Here is a 25,756-nt window from a genome sequence, read left to right on the forward strand (position 1 = left end):
TAGCAGTTCTGCAAAGGAGTTCTTCCAAGAACATTAGTACTAGAGAAATTGTCTAGAAGCACAACTTTAATTAAAGACCACTGACGCTGTTAAAATCTTCCTGTCCCTCACTTGCCTGCTACCACCTCTTAGCTAAGGTTAACATGCCACAGGTACTGAAGGATGGTTGAACATACACTCAAGTATCAGCTGTGAGAGTAGTGACCACTGTAAGAAGAAAAACAGTCCAAGCTGCTTTGACTCTTTGTGAGGTGAAATATGGTCTTATGAGCTGTGATTCATGAGTGAAGATGGCACAGCAAGTGAGGCAATGGTGTATGCAAAATGAGGTTTGATTCATGGTTAACTCAGCATGTGTGTACCAGGGGCAGAACAGACAGGTAATCCAGCAGGAGTGAAGCCTCCAGACCTTGATTAGCTCAGCCACATTTCAATACATGTACTGCTCTAGGGGTAGGCTCTTACCCGAGCACCGGCTGTTTGGGCTTCACATGCAGTCTCTCAGATGCTGTACAGTGTTGTTTTTTCTGTTTTGAGCCACATAACTCCACTGCAGATTAAATTCACGGGATTTCAAATTTCCAGGAGGAATATGTAACTCAAGAGGCCTATCACAGGCTTTCCTTTAAAACTCAAATCAGAGGCCTTAGTAAAAGATTATTCATTATCTACATCAAAGCCATGCCCACAGGCACTGCTTACTGCACTTTTCCCTGACAAAAACGAGCTCAACTCCTTTCCAGATCACCCATATGCCAACATGTCAGACTGCAAACATTCTATTAACTCACCTTAACAGGGCATTTTCTGCATGCCACAAGCAACCCCAAAAGGACTCGGAGCTGCTGGAGATTACTTTTCTCTATGATCTGGAGAAGGAAGAAGCATTCTGGGCATGCAGAACATCAAAGGTGTTCCTGGATGCCTGGAACTACTCTCACATCTGAAATGGTGAAATTGAGAACCTAAGCAGAACCTTGCTCTAAGCTGAGCCAGAAAATGCAGACCTTTATTAAGCAGAGTGGGAACAAGTGTTTGCCAGCACTGGGGTTTGCCCCACACAACCATTGTCAGTTATAACAACACAAACCCAGCCTTGGAGCTGGGGCTGGTTGAGGCAGTGGCACATCTCAGGGGTTCACAGTGCTCCGGGCCAGAGCCCGCCATGCCCAAGTTCCTCACGGCAGGGGCTCACACACGCCTGGGGAACGGCTGGGCCACTCCGCCCTGGGAGCAGATTGTGTCGAGTGCTGTGTGCAGCTCTGGGCCCCTCAGTTCAGGAAGGACATTGAGGTGCTGGAGAGAGTCCAGAGAAAGGCAATGGAGCTGGTGAAAGGTCTGGAGGACAAATCCTATGAGGAACAGCTGAGGGAGCCGGGGGTGTTTAGCCTGGAGAAAAGGAAGCTCAGGGATGACCTTATCGCTCCCTACAGCTGTCTGAAAGGATGCTGTAGCCCGATGGGAATTGGCGCCTCCTCCCAGATAAAAATGGAGAGAACATGAAGATATAGACTCAAGCTGTGACAGAGGATGTTCTGGATGTTAGAAGAAATTTCTTCACGTAAAGGGTGATTAGAAACTGGAATTGACTTCCCAGGGAGGTGGTGCAAGCATCGTCCCTGGGGGTGTTTAGGTAACTACTGCACGAGGAACTCAGTGCCATGGTATAGTTGATACGGCGCTGTTCGCTCACAGGCCGGACTAGATGACCTTGGAGTCCTTCTCCAACCCCACCCATCGCGCATCTCTGGGATCCGTCACACGAGCCCCGCCCTTCTTCCGCCTCACGGGGATACCGGGGAAACCCCGCCCCGCGGGCACGTGACCTCCACCGCCCTCAGCGCCACCGCCTGCCCCGCCCCGTGCTCGCGCCAAACGCTCGCGCATGCGCCGGAAAACCCGGAAGCGGCCGGTGGAGCCGGGGCGGGAGGCGCTGCCGGAGGCGCTGCGTGTGCGGCGCTCCCGCGGCCCGGCCGGCCCGGGGTGGGCGCGGAGCCTCAGGGCGCTGTGCAGGGCCAGGTAAAGGGGCCCTGAGGGGGCGCGGGGCCGCGGGAGGGACGTGCGAGGATGTGTCCCGAAGGTACGGGCGCGGGGTTCCCGGGTTTGTGGAGGGGTCCGGGTGAAGCCGCGGCGGTGACGGGACGGGGAAGGGTCTCATCAGGACGAGGGGGCTTTGGGAAAGGATGTGGAGAGGGATGGGAGTGATGGCAGACCTTAACGTAACCTCAGCTCGGTTCACGAAGGATGTTGGTTTCTTGGAGTTCAGGCTGACACGAAACTGGCTGGGTTGTCTTGTACACGGTGCTGAGACAGACGTGGTGCATCTAAGGCGATATTTTAGTGTGGGCTCTTATCAGTCAGAAATTACCCTTTTTTCATGTTTTCAAAGTTTATCCTTCTGATGAGGCCAGAAGGGAGTTTTCCTGTCACTTAAATGCTGTGTGAAAGCATGGTGGACTGCTCTATCACCTTTTCTGTCTGTTTCTTCGTTTGTTTGGTTGGCTTTTCTTTTGAACAAGTCAGTTACTAATAAATATATATATATACATATATATTAATATGAATATATACAGGTGTGTATGTGAATATACATATATATGTGTGTAAATATAAAAATTCAAAAATGAAAATAGATGTGCTTGCATCTTTCTATATGTTTTATCTTTATATGTAACTATATGAACCTCTGACTATTAATGATGTTTAGAATTATTTTCATACATTCAAACAGTGGGAGTGTTGCATTATTGAAAATTAGACTGGAGATATATAACTAACATCTCAATTTTTTGTTCTCTTTTCCTAGTGCTTGACCTGTAATACAGAGATCTTCCAGAATGCTGGAGTCCTATGTAACTCCTATTTTGATGAGTTATGTGAATCGCTACATAAAGAACTTGAAGCCTTCAGATCTGCAGTTGTCACTCTGGGGAGGAGATGTTGTGCTTAGTAAACTTGAATTAAAGTTGGATGTACTTGAACAGGTATGTTAAGTTTATAGCAGTTACAGCCCATGTCTTTGATATAAAAGAAGTTGGCTGAATTATTTTAGATTGGTCTGCACAGCTAAGTAATGGCTTAGTGCTTGCTGGTTTTCTTCTTATTCAAGTATTTTTTTCTCCCTGCATTTAGTTATTCTTGCTTTAATTTCATGCCATTTGTTTAGCAATGAATTGTAATTCTTTACACATTCTATAAGTTATGGAGTGTGAAGAGAGGCTTTTTTGTGGACATGTTTCTTCTTTCAGTAACTATTGTTTTACAGTATGAACATTAATTGAATTGCTTTTCCAGTTATATTTACTAATTACATATAGTAACTAAGTTGAAAGGTCACAAAGTAAAGTGGGATCTCTTTTTAATTATGCATACTAAACCCAGTTGTGCTCTTGGTATTGTTTTCTGACTCCAGATTTCATTGTTCCAGTTGTATCTAAACTTAAGAATAATTGAGGAATAGATTTGATAATCTGGTTTGTGTGGATTAAATCAGAGAGTCAGTAAAACTTAGCCTTAAAACAAGGAGCTTGACCAAGTAAAACACTAGATACAGAATTTGGAGCCTGCTGTCAATATGAACTGGTAAAGCCTTAGCACAGGGATGGTTTCCTTTTATACTTACCTGAGTTGAAAACTTGAGTGTGTGAGACTGGTAATGCTGCTTTCTGTTGTGCAAGGAGTAGCAGGGCTTAGCTGGAGTCCTGTGGCCAGATGTAGTCCAACCAAGTTAAAGAACTGAGAGAAATGCTGCAAAGAATGGGGAATTTAGACAATACATCCCTTGAAAGAAGAATAAAATATACAGGTTATGTGTTTTTAATATTGACTAAAATAAGGTGAGACAAGAGAGGGAAAGAATTATTTGGATCTGAGAAGAAGCAATTGAATAAATTGCATGTTGGGAGACTTAGGTTAGACATAAAAGGAAATCTCATTTATGTGTTGGATTATGAGGTATTGGAATAGGCTGGAGTGACTGCATGTCTCTATTGGGAACGCCTTTTAAAATGTGAAAGAAATTAACATATGGTTAATTAGGAATCTTGATCCTGTTCTGGAAGAGGAGACAATCTTGCAAGAGATCTTGTCCTGTTTCCTGCGCTTTTTAAAGAACCTTACATGTCTTCCTTCAAGTGTTTCATAGTCTCAGTATTTTCTCTCAAGTCTATTAATTGGTGCATCTCGTCCATACAGCTGATGTTCTGTAGCTGATGTGTTCCCCTGTCAGCCTTTTAAAATGTGTATGTACAAAGAAGGGTTGATCAAAAAGGAGTTCTGGAGGTCACCTAGTCCAATCTCCTGTTCTTAGCAGGGCTGTTGCCAGCATTATGTCAGACCAACTTGTGTTTTCCTTCAGCTGAGTCTTGAACTCTCCTGTCTTGTGAGAAGCTCCTCTCTGGGTAAGCTACTTCAGTGCTCTCCTGTGCAGAGAGGAAGTTTGTCCTAAGAACAAATGATGATTTGGGATGGATATATCAAACTTGTTATGTTGCCTGGCACTATAAGGATTTTGCTGCTCTCATTGGTGATGTTCCCTTTCTAGTAGTTGCAGTTTGCTGGTTGATGACCCCTTGCTTCATCTTTGTCTGCCTGTGAACTATGTTCCTAAATATCCAGCCCAACCTGATAATGTCATCTCTCTTGTAGTGGCAGATATTGCCGTATGTACCTGTGCTCATCACTTCCCAGTTTGAATGGGAATGTGAATATGTGATGGATGCCAAATTTAGCTCAGATTCATTGTTATAACATTATTTGGCTGGGTGTTTGTGAAATGTAGTTATCTTCATTTGGCTCTTATTATTCTTCTGAGCTTTTCTGGACCTACAGACTGTATTTAGAGTGTTTTCCTTTTAGTTTTTTTTTTTTTGTGGAGGAGATGCTGTTTATTTCTGCTCAGCAAAACTCTTTGAGTGGGCAGTATGTAGTAATGCAAAGTCCCAAAGCCCTTGCAGCTGGCAGGAGCTCCCTCGAAAAGGTGGTCTCTAAAAATTACCAGTATATATCATTTTAGTTGTGTTCTCTTCCTGGATGGATTCATGATACCCAAAGTTAGTCCTCTTAACTGATCTGCTCTTGTAACACTGTTCTATCCTGGGTTGTGATCCCCATCCTGATTCCCTGCTCCTTATCTGACACGAATACAGCTTTAATTTCATGCTTCAGGTTCTTAGATACAAATCCACCTCTCCTGGATCTATTTCTCTAGAGCTTTAAACATTTTCAGAGAATTAGATCTTCTGTGGCGTTATACATGGCTTTTTGGGAATGTTAGCATTCTAACTACCTGGATGAAGCACTTTATAACAGATTTGGGAACAAGTGTGAGTGCTTCTGCTCCATGCACTTTAGCTGGTCTTGGTGCTCCCACGTCACGTTGTGCTGTTATGAGCCACCAAACAGAATCCCAAAGGGCAGATGAGAAAAAGCATAAACTGCTCTTCGTTTTATAGAAGATTTTAATTTATTTTTGTGACCAAGTTGGAACCAATACCTCTTGAAATCAGATGAAATACAGTTCTTAACATAGAAAATGTACTCTATGTGAAGGGAATGTTCCAACGAAACCTGAAAATACTTTGCATTTTTTTTTTACATATATTTGTCTAAGTTTTATGCTGTCATTAAACTAAGCTGAATGTCACTGTAATAACTCTTAGGGTCTGTCCTTCTTCTCTAACCCTTTTTTGTACAAACCAGTACAGAAGTCAAATATTAGTTTGTACTTGAATCTTCTAGGTACAGTGTAGCTTTTGCATATAATTGTGTCACTCTCTGAATAGCCAGTTGATTTTATAATAATTATCTTTAGTTGAAGATTAAATCTAATAAAATTTTGATTTTTTCCTATCCTGAATGATTCAATTACTAGAAGACTAAACATTCCCAGAAATTTTTCATCTGTAAATAATAAGCACATTGTACAAAAACTAGTTCAAGAAAGTAATTTGTTATAAAATGTTGAAACTAATACTTGAAATTTGTTAAATAATGTTTTTAAGAAAAGCGTTTCAAGAATTTTTGTCAAGTTTTGTGTGAAGTCCCCATAGTACCAGAGGTAACAGAACTACTGCTGAACTTGGTAACTAGCTTGCGTGTAGTTTATCTGTTGACATAGTGGTGCCAAAAAGATAATGTACATTGTGATCTCTTCTTGCTGATTGTGTATATTGCCATAATTAGATTTTAGCTGTTTTGCACATGCAGAAGGGAAAGATTAAGTAGTCTTTGGAAGACAAAGGATACCTTGATCTAAAGATTATTGAATTTTGTTGTAGTGTGGATCTTTCCTATCCGGTCTAGGAAAGGAAGTTGTATAGAAAGAAACATGAAAAATTCTAATGTACTTAAAATAGTTTTAAGGAAATAGGAGCATTGAAATATCCTTATTTTAAATCTCTGTTACATGCCACTGGTTACTTATGAAATACAGGCTTGACTGTGAAGAAGAGATATTTGAGTTAAAAATTATGTGGAGAGCAGCTACTTGCCTATCACCCCAACTTTTAGAGTAGTCTTCTGTTTTAGGGCAAGGAGAGATGTTAGGCAAAGGGGAATTACTATCATCTAGTCTGCAGTCTTACATGTTAGTCAGTTATTTAAGGGTCAAGCCCAGAATTTTGGTTTTAGTCATATATATTTTTGTGAAAGATTCATATGATTAAATGAGAAATCTAAAATGTGAAGTCTAATCAGTCATGGGTATAGAAGAAATAGTAAGAATTTTAAGCAGTACTTAACGAAAAGAGAAAGATTGCATAGGAAACAGGGTGGAATAAAAATGTGTTTTGTTACGTTGTGTTATGAACAAGTTACTTAATTTGGCATACATTTGTATTGTCTACTGAACAATACAACAGAGTTCTCTGCATTGCTCTATTCTAATTGCCCTAGCTGTAACTAGGACAATGGGTTTCCTTAATGTCAGATGACATTTGTATCTAAATTTCCTTTGAAAAATAACTATCTTCTAAATACGTTGTGCATTTGCTTTTATCACCTTTATTTTGAAATAATTCCTACTTCTGTTTATTTCAATATCTTGCAGTTAACTAGACAAAAGTGAGAATGTGTTAAATCCATTCAGCAAATAGTAGAAAAACAGCTTTTCTAGAATGCCTTTTGAAGTAAATACAAGTCAGGATCTAAGTAGACGTTGTGGTATTGATGAGTGACAAAAACTTGGACATCTACAAGTCCAGAATTTATTTCTGTTATTGTTAACAGTGGTAGTTTGCTGCCTTGATCTCTGAAGGCATTGTCTCTTATGTTTTAATGTATTTTTAGATTGCATGTTTTTTTATAATTTATTTCTGTGCCACACTTCATGTCTGTCCCAAATCCTCCCCCCTGCAAAAAAAAAGCTCTGGGACAAAAGACACTACTTAATTTATTGTATGATTAGTCATGTAGAAAGATCTGTACTAAACAGCCTGATACTTGCTTTTCAGTGTCTTAACTAAAACTGTCTGGATGAAAATGTTATTTGTGTCGCTTGTGAGCCTAGGGCTGAATTTTTAGGAGAGGCTTTTGGCTGAAATCCTGAAGTGTAGTAGCGAATGAGATGAAGAAAATACACTTTGTAAAAACAAATTAACAATTTTTTTTGAGCTTGTAATGAGAAAGTCTGAAACTGTCAACTCTTAGAATGAGGACTTGAAATTAGATGTGACTTTGTGTAAGCATGGCTGAAGAAGGAGTTGAGATTTTTTAGTATGAGATGGGTATGGTTTTTTTAAACTTAATTGATCGTACTCATTAAGGCCCAAAAACTAATTTACAAACTGAAAGCTGTACTTGGCAAAAAAAAATGTAGAGCTGTAATTTTGTGTAGTTTCCTCTTTTGAAGATTTTTTTCAGCAGTGAACATACAATACTCTTAGCTCCTGGATACAGGATAAACATTTTATAGTACCAGTAGAAAGATTTAGGAGGTATCAGCTGCAGAATGGGGGAAAGTCTTCCTTAAAATTGCTCCTCTTAGCAGCTGCTGTTGCTGTGATGGTGTAGGTATTGGTAAGAGTAGTTGACTTGCCTCTAAGCATCCCAAAGACTCTGTCAAGATGCAAACCTGTCATAGGTGTAAATGGTGGTTATTTCAACTCTGAACTTAAGATATGGTAACTACTTAAGGAAATAAAACTTTCTTAGGGGGCTTTCAAAACATCTCACTAAGATTTGATTATATATTAATTATTCATGAATTTCTCATGATATGTATTTATGTATTTATTTCAATATATGTAGGCAAAAAATTACATGAGCTAGCTTCACAGAAATATTGTATAGGCATACTTTAAGACTTTATAATACATATCAAGTAGTGAATGCAAAATGCCTTTGTCCCCAGATTTTATTAATGTAGAAGTTCTGTACAGCAGGGATAGTTCTGGGTCAAGCAGTGCAGGAAACAAGGCTTTCTGGGTCCACTGATAGATGTTTGTCTGAAGTTCCCTAGCAACTTGCCTGCTTGATTTCTGAGTTTCATGGACCTTCTCTGTGTAACATCTATTCATTCATGGGAATTCTGAGTTGAATGAGATGTATGTACCTAAGCTGAGCCAAGGGGCAAAGGTTCTTAAGCCCTGGCTTGCCAGGATAATTCCGGAGTCCTGAACAAATGTTTGTGTTCCTGAGTTTACCAAAATACAGCCAAGAACCTGTGTGTGCTGGTCAGCAGCAGACTCAGAAGGAGTCAGCAATGCACCCTGGCAGCCCAGAGGACAAACCCCTTCCTGGGGTGCATCAGTCAGCATCACCAGCCGGTCACAGAGGTGACTGTCCCACTGCACAGCCTCGCTGCGGCCTCGCCTTGAGCTCTGTGTGCTGCTCTGGGCCCCACAGCTGAAGAGTGAGGGTGAAGGATGAGAATGTGTCCAGAGGAAGGCAACAAAGATGGTGAAAGGGTTGAAGGCAATGTTCTACTTGAAGGGACTGAAGACTATGGATTTGTTCCATTTGGAGAAAAGGGAGCTGACGGGGGGGTGAGCTCACAGCTCTCTACAGCTTCCTGAGGAGGGGACATGGAGAGGGAGGTGCTGAGCTCTTCCCCCTGCTATTCAGGGACAGGATATGTGGGAATGGTTCAGAGCTGTACCAGGGGAGGCTTAGACTGGACATTAGGAAGCATTTCCTTACTGAGGGTGGTCAAACACTGGAACAGGCTTCCTACAGGAGGTGGAAGTCCCAAGCCTGTCAGTGTGTAAGAGGCATTTGAAGAATGCCCTTAATAACATATTTTGCCTTCTAGTCAGCCCAGACTTGGTCAAGCAGTTTGACTATGTGGTCACTGTAGGCTGGCCAAAACTGCTTCCCTGCATCTAAGAGACTTAGCTTCACTTATTTCTCAACCTGAGAACGTACTACAGCTGTAGTTCCCAGCATCCATGATGATGATGAAAGCACCAGGCTATGCACAGCTTGAAGATGGGTTGTTTTTTCTCTATTAAAGCTTTAAAACTTGATAATAAAATATCAGAATACGAGACTAGAAAGGTGAAAAGATGAAGCATCCCTGAAACCTGAGCATAAGAATACTTAGTATCGAGAATGCTTACTTAAAATTCTAACATATCAAATATTGCTTCTTTATTTTACAGTAGGCAGTTGTTTTCATTATTCCAAATCTTGATTCCTAGTCCTGAGACCAGCTTTCTAGCCTTCTGTTGGTTAAGTGACCCTTCTGTTGGTTAAGTGTTGAACTAATTTTTTGCAGAACACCTGTAGCTACTGGGAAATTGCAACACTTTGTATTGTATGTACACCAATTTACTTAATTGGGTCCTTTTAATCTAAACTTTGGCACCCTATTTCCTTCTGAATTGCTGCAAGCAGCAGCTGGTTCGCTGAGGCTGTCCTGCAGAGTTGTAATCTGTGCTGGATGGAGTGCCCAGGCATTTGTTAGAAGCTCTGGACTGATTTGTACAAGTTTTTAAGACAGTGAGACATCTACATTAGACCTTGCTGTGCAGGAGTCTAGTTTTGCCAATGAAAAATGTAATAACTTCATATTTACTAAGCAGTTAGATGTGAAAGGGACAACAATGGGACAGTCTTAAGAGAACTGAGCTCTTAAAACTCTTAAGCACTAAAATATTTCGAAAGACATTGCCTTGCTGTGGCATTGTCAATGTTTAATTCCAAATTTGTGCTCTTCACAGTAATACTGGTTGCATATCAGTGTAAGTATTTATCTTCATGTTATTTCTACTTGTACCTTGAATAGCAAAACATTTTGCAATAGCTTCATGTGAGAGAGAGGTGGTTTTAAACTATGTTTTATTATCAAGGACATGGTAATCCAAATCCTTCAAACAGACTAATTGTGACATAATTGTGCAAGTGATTATAAAGGCAAATGCCAAGTCTTGAGGCGCACTGCTGATTAGGGGAGGGAGAATAACTTTTGACTTGTTTTGTGATAGAACTTTACTATTTGGAGTAAATGTGTCTGGAATTTTGATGTTTCAGTAGTTAATTCTGTGTTCTTTGTTGTTATTAGGAGCTGAAGCTGCCGTTTACTTTTTTAAGCGGGCATATTCATGAGCTTCGGATTCATGTGCCATGGACGAAATTGGGATCAGAACCAGTTGTCATCACTATCAATACAATGGAATGCATCTTGAAGTTAAAGGATGGGGCTCAGGTAAGAAATGTGATGAATGCTTTTCCAACATTATGAGCTTCATGAGAATAAGAGCTTCTATAGGTCACCTTGTTGAAAGTCTTCTGAGGAATCTGGCATCTGAAGTTGGGACTTTTTATTCTTTGAGAGGTTAATATTTTTCTTATTGTAATGGCTATTATCTTCCTTTATGCTTATTTTTAAACTCTTTATTCACTGTAGCTGTGTTCTTGCAGATGTGAAAGCAAGTTAATAGTGCTCTATCCAATTTTTCCTATGATGGGAAAGAAATGGATTTCAAGAACCATATAGCATGCTTGAGTGTACTTGGAAGAGTTCTTGTATATAAGAGTCTTCAGGTTTTTTTTATTTTAGTTGCATACAATAATTTGTGCATTAGGCATTTTCATGGGCTCAGATAAAGTTTCCTTCTGACATAATGAAGCTGAAATATGCAGTGCCTCAATTTTTGTCATATGTCTGACTTAGTTAACCAAAAGTACTTGGTTATGTTAATGTTGAACTTGTGGGATTTTTTTTAATCAGCATGGTATTTTAATTCTAGAGAGGCTTACAAGTTTGTTTTGCTTGTTGAATTTTTTTGAAGCCTTGTTCACATTTTGATTTCAACAGCGCTTCTCTTACAATAAGGATCATGCAAACAAAAATTAGTTTGTGAAAAACTGAAGTGTTTGGGAGTATGCTTGATGAGCTGTTAACTTTTAACATCAATAACTAGACAAGGCAGCAAGAACATGGGAAAACACTTTCCTCTTGTTTGATATTTCTTGATATATTCTTTTATGGTTACATAGCTAAGAGGCTTTTTTGCTGAAGTAGAAATCTCTGGTCCTAGCCACCCACAGAGGACATGCTTGCATTTTGTAGTTAATCTGTGTGCATATGTGGATGTGCATATATACACACCAGCAGCCAGATATTAAGTACATTTCCAATGTTAAGGTAAGCTTTTGAGACCAGATGTTCCATGAGAAGTGTGTTTTTGGAAGCAGCAAATTGCAACTAATTATGAGTTGCAGAAAAACATTTGCAGCCCATGACTTTGTGCAACCCAGAACTAATATTTGATATTGGACCTTGCAGATGGCTACTGCTGAAATGATCAGGTTTCCTGCTTTCGTGGTATTTGAAACTTAAATTTTGTGGTGCATACATCAAAAGGTCAAGTGTCATGAATGTAAAGCACTCTCAAAACAAGTATTTGTTACAGATGTTTAAGATTCAGAGGCAAGAAAAGAGTTTTGAAAATTGCAACTGACATTTGAACAAATTATTCATTGGTATGTATGCTCAGGAGGGTAAAATTTGGGTCTGTGCCATAGAAGGATTATCTTTGACTCACAAGAATGTGGATGAAAACACTTTTGTGCTGTTTTCTGAGGATATGATTTAAAAAGTTGACAGGTTGAATTTTATTTTTTGAATTGCTATTTGAAAGTATTTAAAGCATGGCAGTGTATTTGGCTAAAACCAATTGTCATAATTTTTTTCTTGTAATCAGTGAATAAAAAATATGAACGAAATGAAATATTTCTGAGGAAAATGGTAGTAAAATGAACTTTCAGCAACTTTAGCTCCAGTTGGAACAGTTCTGCCAAGAACTTCATGTCAGTGAAGAGCATAATTAGCAAGAAAGCTTAGTTTAGTACTCAAATTGATTGGCTTAACCCTGTATTTCCTTCCTCAGGTGACACCTCTAATGAGCACAGGCATAATTTCACCTGAGCAAAAAATAAAGTTCTTGACCTCAACTTAGTGAGATGTGTTTTCTTTGGAAAGGTGCTGTTTCAAACAATGTTTCTATTGAAGGTGTATGAAGATTAAAATACATGGCATTGTTTGAAGCTATTGTCCAGTGAACCCTACAGATTTTATAAAAAAGGGAAGACAGGGTTTGCTTGTTTTTGAAGAGTATTGGTTCCCTGAGGTGCTTTTATATATTTGTGTTTTACTGTGATGCTGTGTCATTGTTAGTTCAGCGTCAGTGTAAGTTTAGGTAAGTTTTTTTTTGCTTATGCTATTGCAGCATCTCCTCAGCTAAGTCTGGATTTGACAGTAATGGCTCAACTAATAGTTTTATGCAAAAATTCTTTTTCTAAGCCAAACTGTTGTGTAAGTGGTAAGTTCACTTAATGATATACAAAATCCAGAATTCTGTAGTATTAGTATTTACATTTTGAAGGTCTTTGCTTTCCCCCTTTTTCTTTTGTGCTTTTTTGCTTTTTCTCCTTTTCTACATCTGATATTATTACTTCTAAAACCCGAATGTTAAACGTGGATACTTTACAAGAAAATTAAACTGAAGTGCATAAACTTTGCAGTGAATAAAGGGGTGTTCTACTGAACCTGCTTTGTATGTGCACTTTTGGTTATGACTTTGGTTAGTGTCAGTACTTGAGATAGAATTTGGCTGTGAGGTGTTTCACATAGCTTTTTCATGTCTGTCAGCCTAATGCAACTGTGCCTAGATATTATTTTTTGCTCTTGAATTAATCTTCTGCAGCACTGAGTTTTAAGTAGGAGCATTTGTAATGTTCTCAAATATGTTGGTATGATTTTTAAATCTATTCTTTAACACTTTAATGTGATTCTGAAGTTTGCTTGACTTGTGTTTAAGTAATTAACTGTCCTGACACTGTTCTCCATGAGTGCTAAATTTTGTTTTAGAAAGTGGTTAAAGTTCCAGTATTTTATATTCTTATTACCTATCTCTGTATATTACATCTCTGGGCTTCATGTAGAGTTGAAAACACTTTTTAAAATCTCTGTTGATTGCTGGTTTTCCTCCAAGAGGTTTTCTCCCTTTGTCCTGTTGGACTGTTGTTAACTCTTTTCTCTTCTACACAAATTATTATTTTTTTTAAATATTTTTGAAATTCTTTGCTCTTTCTTCTCCTCTCTCAGTGCTAAGATATCTCCATGCCCAAACCAGAGGCTTAAAATTCAGGCAGTGCAAATTGGGAAGGACAAGCCTGTAAACCTGTGTCTATTTTTTTCACCTTCTGCAATTATAACTAAGGTCAAGACTATTCTTCATGCTCACCCTTTAATTCTGTGGGTTTTTTTTGTCTTGGAGATGATTTAAATGAGGAGATCAAGGAGAAATGTGCTATTTGTATTACTGCTTCAGATTTGAGTCCTTGCCTTTAAACAGAACACAGTACACTAGAAATATGCTTATGTATATGAGGGTTCTCTGTGCTCCAAGGGTAATTAATTGTGGAACTGGGGAAGACTGTTATGTTGAAGCACTTGGAGGGGGACAGGGAAACCAAGCAGTTTGGATCTGCATACAGATGACTGAGCACTGCTCCTTTCATGAGGCATTACAAAGAAAGTTGTGAAGGAATAGAATAACTTTGTGAAGGCAGTGGAGAGCAGCCCACAATCATGACTGTCAGAATACCAGACGTATTCTTACCTGACAGCTGGTAGAAACTGCCACCAAAGAATGCTGGAAGCAGAAATTGGTCTTGACTGAGAGATTATTGAGATGGGAGATAAGGTGTGTTGACAGATTATGAAGGACTTTGAAGGTGAAGACAGAAGGCTTGTGTTTAATGAGAGTATAGTTATATAAAGTCTTAGGTGGTTAAGCTAGCTCCAGATCTGAAGCAGTGCTTCAGAGTGCTTTTTCCTTGCCTGGTTGTAACAGCTCAGTTGAATGTGGCTATATGGACAAGCAGTGCTGTTTTTTCCATTTGAGTCTGTAAGTCTGTTGTTATGTGACAGCAGAAATATAGTAGAACTTGAAGTCAAAAGACTTAACTAACAGTCTTTAGTGGCTCACCTTTATACTTTTTATTTGCTCATGTGGAAGCTCAAGGTCTTTATTTTTAAAATAAATTTCATTTGGTGCTTACTTCCATACTAATATATTTAGTTCAGTAAATCTGATACTGAGTTTTAATTTAAGGTGAAGATTATATTGAGAATTGCTGTTTAGTAAGCAAACTATGTTATCAGCTAATGTTGAATCGTATGAAGTTAAGGATGAATATGAAATTCCTCTTAAGCAGCCAGTTTATGGTACTCTTATTTGTGTTTTAATAAAGTACTGTAACAAAAAAGAGGATTTTGTTTCTTTATGTGCATGCATACAAATTAGTGTATATATGAGTAATGAGAACAATTTTCCATATTATTTTAAATTGAAACAAATTGCTTTGTGCAAATCGGACTGTAATTTAGTGTTTTCCAAAGGTTTAGGAAGGCTTGGCAGAGTCTTTTGTTGGGTTTTGTGCCATTTTCTGTCAAGAACTCCTGTCTGAAGAGTTCTTGTGTTTTCTATTAATTGCTTTATGTGAACAAAAGTGTTTTAGGTAGGACGTTCTCTTTCAAGGATTTTATCCTTTTAAGGGATAAATGTCATGCTCCACAAATGTCTTGCAAAAACACTTAATAAACTTACTCTTTCAATAGAGGAAGTAGTAGACTGCAACAGGTGATAAAAATGGCTTTGCAGCATTTGATTCAGGCACTTTGTTGTCTTTCTCCAGTTATTTCAAATGTGAGGCTGAGGAGGAGATGAGCAGCTTTGCTTAAAGCTGGATGAATACTCACATGTACTAGCAGGGCACGCAAGAGTGACTGTGTAATTTGCCTATTTTTGTTCCTACTAACCATTTTAATAGACTTCAAAAGCAAAGCATCTGATGCTTTAGATTGCAGTAATTCTGCAATTCTTAAGTAGTTCTTAAGAAAGAAGAAATTGCCTTTGTGAATTTGTTTGATGACTCCTGCAGGTGCATTTCTTAATACTCTTGCTGTAGGAGTCCTGCCACTGCCCTTGTATTGCCTCAGTCATAATACCTGTTTTGTTTACCTGAATACCTATTAATGTGTTCCTAATTTTGGGCAGTTTTCATGTGAATTTGTCAGTATATTTCTATTTGAGTCCTTTTCAGGCCTAAATAATGATGATTTCAAGTGTCTGAAACTGATTACTGTGAAAGGTATGAGTGATCCTGCTTGATTCCTTCTGTGCTTATTCCTGGCACCCAGGACATCTTTCAGTGTTGGTGCGCAGCCTACAGGCAAAGACTTCTGACCTAATCCTATTGCTTACTCTAGGGAAATGAACTTTGCTTTTAAGTGTAAGCCTTGCTTTTAGATGTTCCTGGTAAAGAACTTGTAGAGTAAGCACTTCTGCTTTCTGACCTGTGCAGTCCTGGGTGACCTCTTCAACAACTGTGCTGTACCTAACTCCTGAGAGCACCCACAGGGACAAGGCATAGAAAGCTGTCTCAGTATCTTGAGAACATATGTGACTTTATGTAAGAAGGAACTTACTGGGAAGATGTTTTTCTCAGCAGCCAATCAGTCGATGACCAAGGAAGAGAGGGGATGTATGAATGCTCAGTGTCAGGCATATTTACTATGATAGCAGGTTCAAGGATAGAAAAAGCAGTCATAAATATAGTTGTGACTGTATTCTTGCAAAGAGCTCAGATTTTGAATGCAGTTCTTGTCAAGAAAATGTTTTGATGTTGTCAAAACAGTTTACAGTCCTGATGATCTTAAAGGCCCTTTCCAACCTAAATGATTCTATGATTCTAAAATCAGGTTGGTCATTATTACAATGTGTATTAAGACTGTATAACATATGTGATTTTCAGATACTTTTTTTGTTCAAATAAATGCACTTTGCATGTTGTGAAGAAGGAGCCAAGGTGAGGATATGGCCTGCGTTGGTATAGGTGTTGCAAGGAAGCTGCCGGGAGCTGTATGTAGTTACAGTTTTCCCTTCAGTTTCTGTAGCTGCTGAAGCAATACTGTTTGGAGAGCAAATGTTGCCTTTTCTCACCTTGTTTTCTGAGCAAGATCTCTGTATACCTCTTTGTGGTGGTGTTCAAATCAAGTTTGTGATTTTGAAGAAATCTCTCAGCTGTTCAGGCTTACTGTGTTTTGACCTCTGTTACAGGGCTGTCTCAGAATTAATGGGCTGGATATCTTTTGGTCAAACTACCATTCTCTTTGAGCCCATGCAAAGGAAAATGTGTTGCAGCTGTTAATTGAAAAAGAAGAAGTGTCTTGTGTATGTTGGTAATAGAATCAATGGGAGCACAGTAAATCCTATGATATGAGGTTTTTTTGTTTTTTTTTCCCTGAAGCTGTTCTGGCAGTCTAGGTTCAGAAAGCAGTCTAGGTTCAGAAAGTCTATATCTAACCTACGTTTAATGCTTGCTTGTCTGCTTTTCATAGTTAGTGTGTCTGTGACAGTAGGCATCTCACAAAACCTATAATTATGGATATGTGCAAGCAGCACCTTTCCCCCTCTTCTCCTTTGTGAAAGCACATCCCTCTAGTGCCCTCTGAAGCTGTAGAAAATTGCATGTTTTTCTTATCCAGAAAAGGGATTATATGGTAAGAAACTGGAATCTGAGCTTCCAAAAGAATGGATTTTTGTCAGTCTGTTAATTTTTGTAATGATTTAAGTAGCAAACCTTCTGCAAACCCTCTGGAATTGCTTTCTCAGAATGTAATCTCACTCAAACTAGAAGAAAAAGGAAAACTGGCTGTAGTAGTCAAGCAGGTCCTATATTACAGGCCAAGACCACTGCTTGATATGTATGTATTTTGCACTGATAGGAGACAAGAAATGAATATTCACTCATATTCTAGCAGTGTTTTGAACTCTGTATCAACAGTAGAACATTCTGGTATGAGATTATTTTTCAAGAAGACTTCAATGTAAATTGGAAGAATTTTAGGCATATGAGGAGGCAGTGATACCTTAGTAAGGACTGTAACGGACCCTGGCACAACCAAGCAGTGCAGCTGTACTTCAAATTGTCAATGAAATTTCTTTCTTAGGCATTGTAGTAGGTTGACCCTGGATGGCAGTCAGGTGCCCATCAGAGAGCTCTATCACTGCCCTTCTCTAGACAGGAGAGAAAATATAATGAAAGGCTCACGGCTTGAGCTAAAGACAGCAGCAGGTCATGCACCAATCAAGGGCAAAACAGACTTGACTTAGGGAAATTAACTAAATTTTTTACCAATCATATCAGAGTAGGATAATGAAATGTAAACCCAAATCTTAAAAATACCTTCCCTTACCACTCCCATCTTCCCTGGCTTTACTCTATTCCTGATTCTCTACCTCCACTTGTCAGTGGACAGTGAATGGGGTTGTGGTTAGTTTATCACTCTGCTTGCTCCTTAGTGGAAGGACTTCTCCCCCTGCTCCAGAGCACGTTCCCTCCCACAAGGGACAGTCCTCCACAAAGCTCTCCAATGTGAGTCCTTCCCATGGGTTGCAGTTCTTCATGAATTAATGTCTCAGTTCTTTATATGCAGTGTACATGAACTTTCTTTTAACTGCTAAATCAATGTCTCAGGTTTGGAGTCTGGCATCTTTTTTAAATGCTCGTGAGATGCTGGTACTGTATCTCAATTTTTGACCTTTCAAAATTTTGACCTGTTGAGAAGCCTTGCAGCTGCAGAGACTGCAGCTTCAATTTTCTTCCTTCAGCTGGTAATGTCTGAGGCAGCTAGATTGAAACATGCATATCCTGTGTTCAAGAGAGCTCTTCTGGACTTGCTGTAGTATCCCAAGTATATTTACAAAAATAGGCACAAAATAATTTGTCAGATTTATGGTGTTGTTAGCTTAGAACAAGATGCTTGTTTAGAGCATGGCTTTTGAAGTTTGTTGGTCTTACATGGAACATCGGTTGGAGCTCTGTCTTTCTCAAGTAGCAAGAGGAAAGGATAATGGGGATGGGTGTAGTACGTGAAAGAATGCTGAGGGACCACAATGGACAAATGGTTTAGGTGAGGAGAGATTAAAGAAAACTGATGGATGTGAAGGGGATTGATGTGAAGTCACCCTGAGACAGGAAGGGTAGGTTTTTTTGGGGTAGTGCTGGTGATCCTTTAAGCTTTCATGTATTCACAGGTAATTCTAAATAGATTGTTTAATCAGGTGAGGGTAGCACACTTACATGAAGAATTCCACTTGTTTGCCTTGGAACACCTGCGTAGCTGAGAAATATCTCACTTATTTTGGTGGAAACTTCTTAGGATGCCATATTTTGGAAAAAAGTAATCCTAATTTTAGATGTGTTGGAGTAGTTTTCCATGTATGCATATTTTTTTGGGAATCCTGCATAGGGCTGAAGTTATTGAATCTGTCATCATATTTCAGACCTAGTAGTTTAATATATTATTATTTTCTCCTATGCTTTGAAAAAAATATTTTCAGAGCAGATTACCAAAACACAGTTACTGCATGGGTTTGTTCTAAAATAGATATGGGTATGAGGCTTGTTGTTTTGTGGATCAACTTGTATTCCAACAGAAATCAGTGCTTTATATGACATGTGTTCTGGATTTGTACTTTTTAAAAGCCTTGTTCTTTTGGGCAGACTCTTAAATTAATCTGTGGTTCTCGCTACTTCTTTTTTTTTTTAATTCCCTTATTTTTTTCTTATCCTGTTCTTTTATGTGTTTTGGGTTTTTTAAAAATACTTAAACTGTGGGCACCAACTTTCTAGCTGGATTCCTCCTTTCTACTTAGAATTCCCATTTAACTATAACTGTGCTTTGACTCTTGGCTGTAGAAGTCAATTTCTCTTCTTTTTGGAGTCTCTTCACTCATCTATGTGTTGTCAAAGCATAGCCTTGTTTGCTCAGTCTCATTCCACTAAATTATATATTGAGTAGCTATCAGCTGACCTGCTGAACTGATCTTTCTGAGCTATAGCCAGTGCTTTATTTTTTTCCTAGAATTGTGTTTTGGGATTAGAGAGTGTCCAAGACCTAGTGTCTATATTGCAATGCCATGTCAATGCACTTGGCAATTTTAACATTGGCAACTCGAGACAGAAAGTGAAGCAGCAGAATGGGTTAATTTTCAAAACTGTTGTTTGGGAAATAGCATGGTGAGTATTCAGAATCTCAAAATTTAGTTTTGAATCAATAAATGTTTATAATCTCTTTGTTTTTTTTTTTTTTCTTTTCCAATACTGTCTTTGTTGATGGAAAATATTTATTTTCTTTTACTGAAAGTTGGAGTGTTATGAGCTTGTTCCACATGGGCTACTGCTTCTGAAAACAAGAGCTAGATAGCAACCTATGAGACTTCCTGGAACTGGAGGTAGAGATTTGTTGGCATATAAGGTGCAAGCTGTGCTTGGGAGTATGTTCTGACTGAAGCATTTCCCCATGTCTTAGTCGTGGAAACTTATATATTGTTGAAGATATTGTTATCAAATAGGGCAAAAGTAACAGTCAATCCGTATATCTTTCTGCCTCTCTCTGCCCCCCTCCTTTTTTTCGTTCAAATTTTTTGCTTCCATAGCATTTGCTAAAACTAAGTCTAGAATTTGACTGTAACTGGTACATACTTAACTGTACATACCCCACTTTGCTTGTAAGATAGTTTGAATGTTGACAGTTCCAGTATTGTTGCCCATGTGGAGAAGAAGCATTTGTCCCAGAGGAAGCCCATGTTCTTCCTTTTACTAGTATGAAATAGGAATTCCTTATTTTCTACTTTGTAGTTCTAGATTCCTTTGCTTGGGGGATTGTGACATTACTTAACAAGTGAGAAAGCAGCCACCCCACTTACCTGTTGTACTGCACTGCTATAGGAGCTTGTTCTTGGGACATACATTTGTGAGGGTATATATATGTGTGTATATATTTATGACTATTACAGATAGCTTTCCATCTGACTACTTTATTTTGTTATTGCTTGGTGGTAAGAAGGAACAGTTAGGAAAGGAAATATGGATTACTCTCAGTACACATGTAAACAGTTACTTTGCATTGGTTATAATTTCATGTTAATCCAGTTAGTGAGGCAGTGAGAGCAGGCAAGAGCTGTTTTCTGATTGCTTTGTGGGCAGTCACTGTCACGTGTACCCAGCTGAATGGTAGTCAATGTATATTTAACTTGCTTCCCTCAAACAAACAAAATCTTTTTTTTTTTTTTTTTCCTGGAGTTCTTTATTGGACCCATTTTCACATGTTCTGTGATCACTAGAAAACTGCACACCCCAGACTATTTTACGCTACACAGGACACCTACATTCTGGAAAGTTCAAGAGTGTGGATGTTATGGCTGTTTATAAAGCTAATCACAGCAATATGCTGTATGGAGAGAGGAGATTATATGTGAGAGCTTCCTAGGCTGCAAGATGACCTTGGAAGCTGAATGTCAGCTTGAACTCCTGGCAAAGCACCAATTAGAAAGTGTATTGTTGAAATGTGAATAATAGTTTTGTTCTGTACCAGCTGTGACAGTACCAGTAATTTTTTGGTGGATTGGCTGTGCTGCTAGGGAATTAAAGGAATTGTGTATAGCAAACCAACATTATAGCAAAGAAATGGATGGCATAATTAAAATATTAGAGCTACTGGAGCTTGTATTAACTTAATTAACTTGTATTTTAGAACTGTGGAGTATGTTGTGGGTCTCAGAGTCATGGATTTGAATGTGAATGCAATAGAACTGCTTTTAGTATGGCATAAAATGCTATATTTCTGGAAAAAAATCCCAGTCAACAGGTTAGTAGGTAAAAAAACATAATACTGTTAACTAATGTAACTAATAATAGTGATTTGCATATGCTTATGTATTTCAGATGAGTTTACCTGTGTTAAAGTATATATTGCCTCTGGGATATGTATGAGTACAAAGAGGGTTTGTGTGTCTAGATACATGAATTTTCTGAACTCTACTTTGCCTGTGTTCAAGAAAACTTTATCAAACTGTCACCTTTTGGTACCTCCAAAAGGTGAGAGGGCTGTTGACTGTTCAGGTCTTCTGGACATTGATTCCTGACATAGATTCCCCTTGAAAATAATTCTCTGGTTTTGTATATCATGCTTTTATTATCATCACATCAAAATTAGCAGGGAAAATAGTGTGTCTTTTTGCCAGAAACTTGTGTGTTAATACATAATTTTTTAAATATATGAGTAACCTAAAATGCCAACACTTACAAAGCTGATTACAAGTGTTCTATTTTTAAGTTTGCGTTGGGAGGCTGTACATGGAGACAGAAAGGAGGATGATACAAGAATTCATCTATTTGAGCAACTGTGTACTGCAGGATAGTCCTGGACAAGACACTATCTGAATTGGCCTGTGTTGGCTAGCCAGTAGATCTGTTCCTCCCTGTCACAGTCCCTTTATTTCCCTTTGGTATAAGCATTTGGATAGCAGAAGCTGGTATATATCACTGATGAGACTGAATTTGCATTTGCTGTCAGGCAGCTCAGGATTTAAACCTACACGAGCTGCTTTTAGAACAGGGCTACCACAGGATGTCTTCACTGTTCATGCTGATGCACCAGGTAGAAAGGGTTGTTTGGTTTCTTTTTTCTTGTGGTTCATTCGGTATCTGGGAGTGATCACATGCTATATACTCCTGAATTTTGGAAAGGAACCCATTTACACAGGAACAGAGACTGACAGTGATTTCTGCAATGAGAGAGTTGAAACTCAGCTATCACAGAATTGCTGATGTATGTTCCAGAAAATAGGTTTACCAAGACAAATAAAAATACTAACATGTGGATGGTGTATATGTCTTTATAAAGTACAGGGGACCTGTTCTGATATGTAGAGACGGTTGTATAAAGTAGAAAGATTAAGAATAATCCCTGTCCATTTACTGATCTTTACTCAACTTTCTGTCTGACCTACTTACTGCAAGGAAATGTAATGCCAATGACTATTGGCAGTGTCTTTGTTCCCAGGTACAGGGAGAAAGGGTTTATATATCATCCTTGGCATAATTCATAGAAGTTCAGGGTCATAATTGATTCAGATTTCCCAGTGTAAATCTGGACTACTTCAGTTGTTGTACTTTGGAGTAATTCCAGATTTGTCCCAATCCAGCTGACATCAAATCAGGACCCTACAATCCAGCTTTGTTTCATGTAGTTGGGTGAAGAGTTTGGATTTGTGTGGTTTAATGGGGAATGAGGTAATGCATTTAAAAATATTTCCTTGGAGAGGAAGTAGTTTTTCCTCATTTGTTGATGATTAAAACATAGATAAATTTGTTGGAATGTATTTTAGCTCCTCATTACAGCAGAACCTACTATTTGAGAATGGGCATGATTACAGATTTTGTAGTGGAAAAATCCTGTAATTTATTCACCTTTGGTCAAAGGATCTTAAAATTCCAAAAGACAAAATACTATTAATTCTTTCAGTACAGGGCATACTTTGTAATTATAGCTTGTTCTTTTTGGAAGGAGTAGTATTTTCTCTAAAAGCATATAATTGAATTATAAATTCTTAGATAGAACTTAAGCAAAAGAATTCCCTTTACTCACCTGTTGCTTGTGACTTACCTTGCAATATCTGCACTTGAAGAGTGGGCCCTGCTAAATAATTTTGATGCACAACTGAGATACATTATGTTTTATTTTGAACACTTATGGATAAAAATATATTCAGTCCCAGTGAGCTTCACTCCTTCCAAAAGAGTGGGTAAATATTCAGGTTTAAATGTATGTTTTCTAAGCACAATTTTTCTAAGAAGTCATTGTCTTCCCTCTTTACAGGCTACAGAACCTGAGGGAAATTGTACTGTGTTACTGGTAATACCCTAAACCATCCAACTGTTATAGAAGCGTGAACTTCAAATGTAAATGTTTATTTATTTGCCTCTGGAGAAAATTGAACATACTTGATTCCTCTATTGAGGAATATGATTTTTTTTTTCTTCACTCTCTTCTGGCATGTTTGTTTAGTGATTCTGCCACTGACTTGCTAAGAAACAATGTTCTGAGGCCCTCACCTTGGCTTCAAAAGATCCACTTGGCTTCCTTTACATGTGCAAAGGTCTGCAGAGCTCAGAATGCTATGAGGTTATCCTTAATTTTCAATTAAAGTCCTTATGTATTGCACCTGATTGGAGGATGAACAATGCAAATCTGCTTTTCCTTTTTTATTTTATATGTGTGACTCATTCTTCTGAAAGATTTTGTTATGTAAAGGGTTCTATTGATTTATTTAATTTACAAGTATTTTCATTTAAAGCTGAAAACATCTTTTAGTTTCATGAGATATCAAAGCCTTTTAGGCCTGTTAACCTTCATGTTATTTAATGTTGTAAATTAGTTTAGGGTTTCCAGAAATTAATTAACAGCTGCTGCAGGAGCAGTAATATGTGATTACTTAGAATTCAACCCGAAGATCATTGGTCCTGGTATTCTAGAAGTGTGTTGGTAATGTGGGACTACATTGCCAAGAACCGCAGTTTCCTTTCCATGCAGTTCCAGGAGGTGAGAGGCCTCCTGATCAATGCAATCAGTGTTGCTCTGCTGTCGGCTATGGGGAGCACAGTCAACAGCAGTATTTCAGTCCTTGGCTGGGTGGGCTGCTCTCAGGTTTGTTTTTTATTCCCAGTGGCAGGAGGGTGTCATATTTCACAGCTTCTGGAACACTTTCTGTAGGTGAGTATCATCTGGATTGTGTTGTATATGTGTGTAGTTCTGCTGCCTTCTGGAAGTCTCTGCTTTCCTGTATTTCTACTGGATTCCAGGTGTTTAAGATTTCTACCCTGCAGTTTTTACGCAGCAGGGCCTGGTGAAGACCTGAGAAAGACAGCAGACAGGCTGCTGACGCCATACAAACCATTCAACCTGTTCTTGATAGTCTTCTTCCCATATGTTCCTCAGATGTGGACACTGATGATATTGTGGGATAAATGCATTGTTCTGGCAGTGGGAAGTGGACATTTTTCCTGGAAGCTCTTCAACCCTTTTCCCAGCATGCATTTAAAGATGGGCTTATTATATGATGGGGGAGAGGCTACAAGCCCCCTAGATAGTATGGTTGTGGGGATTAGACTGCCTGCTTCACTGCAGTCATCTGGTATGCAGCTGAGGTTCTTAGGAGAGGCGGCCAAAGGGAACAAGCTAGATGAATTGTCCTGCCACACTGCATATGGCCTGTGGGTTATAAGTTGTTCATCGTAGATATTTGCTTATGATCCTTAAGAACATTAAGATTTTGCAGTAAAACTTTAGAAAAATACTTAACAGCATGAAAAAAATCTGCTTAAGCCACAATGAACTCTAATTCTTTTTACCAGCCTTTCACAAAGAGAGAGCATCTGGTGGACAGAATAGATCAGAGTCCTGAGTGCATATGCTAGTGGTTTCATTGTCATCAACAGACATTACATTTTTGTTGATTTATTTTGTGCAATGACTAAAACTTCATTTCCTGCTCTGTTAAGGATGTTCTACTTTGCTTGACTTGTACAAAAGTGAGGTATGGTTGTTGTATCCATATAAAAGTTGAAAGCAATTGTGTGGCATATAGTTAGTGGTGGACATATCTTTTATCTACTTATGAGTATGCACCAGTTCTTTTCATCTGAAATCCTCTAGTTGTTGATGATGCTAAATCTTCTGCAGTTAACTTTCCCCTCTCAGGACTGTAATCTAAAGGTCAAGATACTGTAATTTATTCTTCGTTTATTGCATATCAAAGAGTATTCATCTCATAAATGTAGCTTATAAAACTGTAGTTTATTACCCATATACCAATTGTTTAAGCACTTCTGTTCTCAGTCAAATAAAACCAAGTGAACTGTGCATATAGTTGTAGGAAAATCAGAGATTCTCTTCTACTGGTGTCTGTATAACCCATCAACTTGAAAAAAGAATATGCTGCAGCTGCTCAGTCATTTTACTTCTGGCACTTTTGATGCAGACATAATTGCTGCAAAATGGTATTTTTAGTGCCGCTTTTGTCTTGGGGAAAAAAACCCAAACAAGATAGTGCATTTAGAATGCCACAGGGCAGTATTTTTTGTGCTTATCAAAGCAGGGCCCTCCCATTTTTTGTCTTACTCGGTATTGAGCTGTCTCTAATTGAACTGCTTCTCTGCTGTGTGTTAAGTGTAGATTGGATGCCTGGTTCTCTACTCTGGACTTTGTTTCTGGCTGTTTTTCCTCAGCAGCACTGTTCTTGTTTTCTCTGGAGAACCTAATAAGGTATAATGAATCCTCTTGTTAGAGGGCACTGCTGGGGAGATGTTCTTTTGGGGGAGAGAACTGGCTACACTCAGAGCTTGGGTGTCTTGCAGCCACATTTTTTTCAGGTGGATGCTTTCTTGTGTGTGAAACAGC

General features: G+C 38.7%; 1 protein-coding gene across 4 annotated transcripts in view; it reads left to right on the forward strand.

The window, feature by feature from the left end:
* Positions 1-1,907: 1,907 nt before the first annotated feature.
* VPS13B (vacuolar protein sorting 13 homolog B) overlaps positions 1,908-25,756 on the forward strand; it is a 429,143-nt gene continuing 405,294 nt past the window's right edge. For 3 of the 4 annotated variants that reach the window (XM_058833660.1, XM_058833663.1, XM_058833662.1), the window contains exons 1-3: positions 1,914-2,080; positions 2,807-2,984; positions 10,502-10,645. In XM_058833660.1, coding sequence (XP_058689643.1) covers positions 2,838-2,984; positions 10,502-10,645 — 291 coding nt within the window. In that variant the 5' untranslated portion in view covers positions 1,914-2,080; positions 2,807-2,837. Of the gene's footprint in view, positions 2,081-2,806; positions 2,985-10,501; positions 10,646-25,756 lie in introns of all 4 variants that reach the window. The other variant, XM_058833661.1, reaches the window with a different exon arrangement.

The sequence above is a fragment of the Poecile atricapillus genome, chromosome 2 (assembly GCF_030490865.1).
Source record: "Poecile atricapillus isolate bPoeAtr1 chromosome 2, bPoeAtr1.hap1, whole genome shotgun sequence".
Classification (NCBI taxonomy): domain Eukaryota; kingdom Metazoa; phylum Chordata; class Aves; order Passeriformes; family Paridae; genus Poecile; species Poecile atricapillus.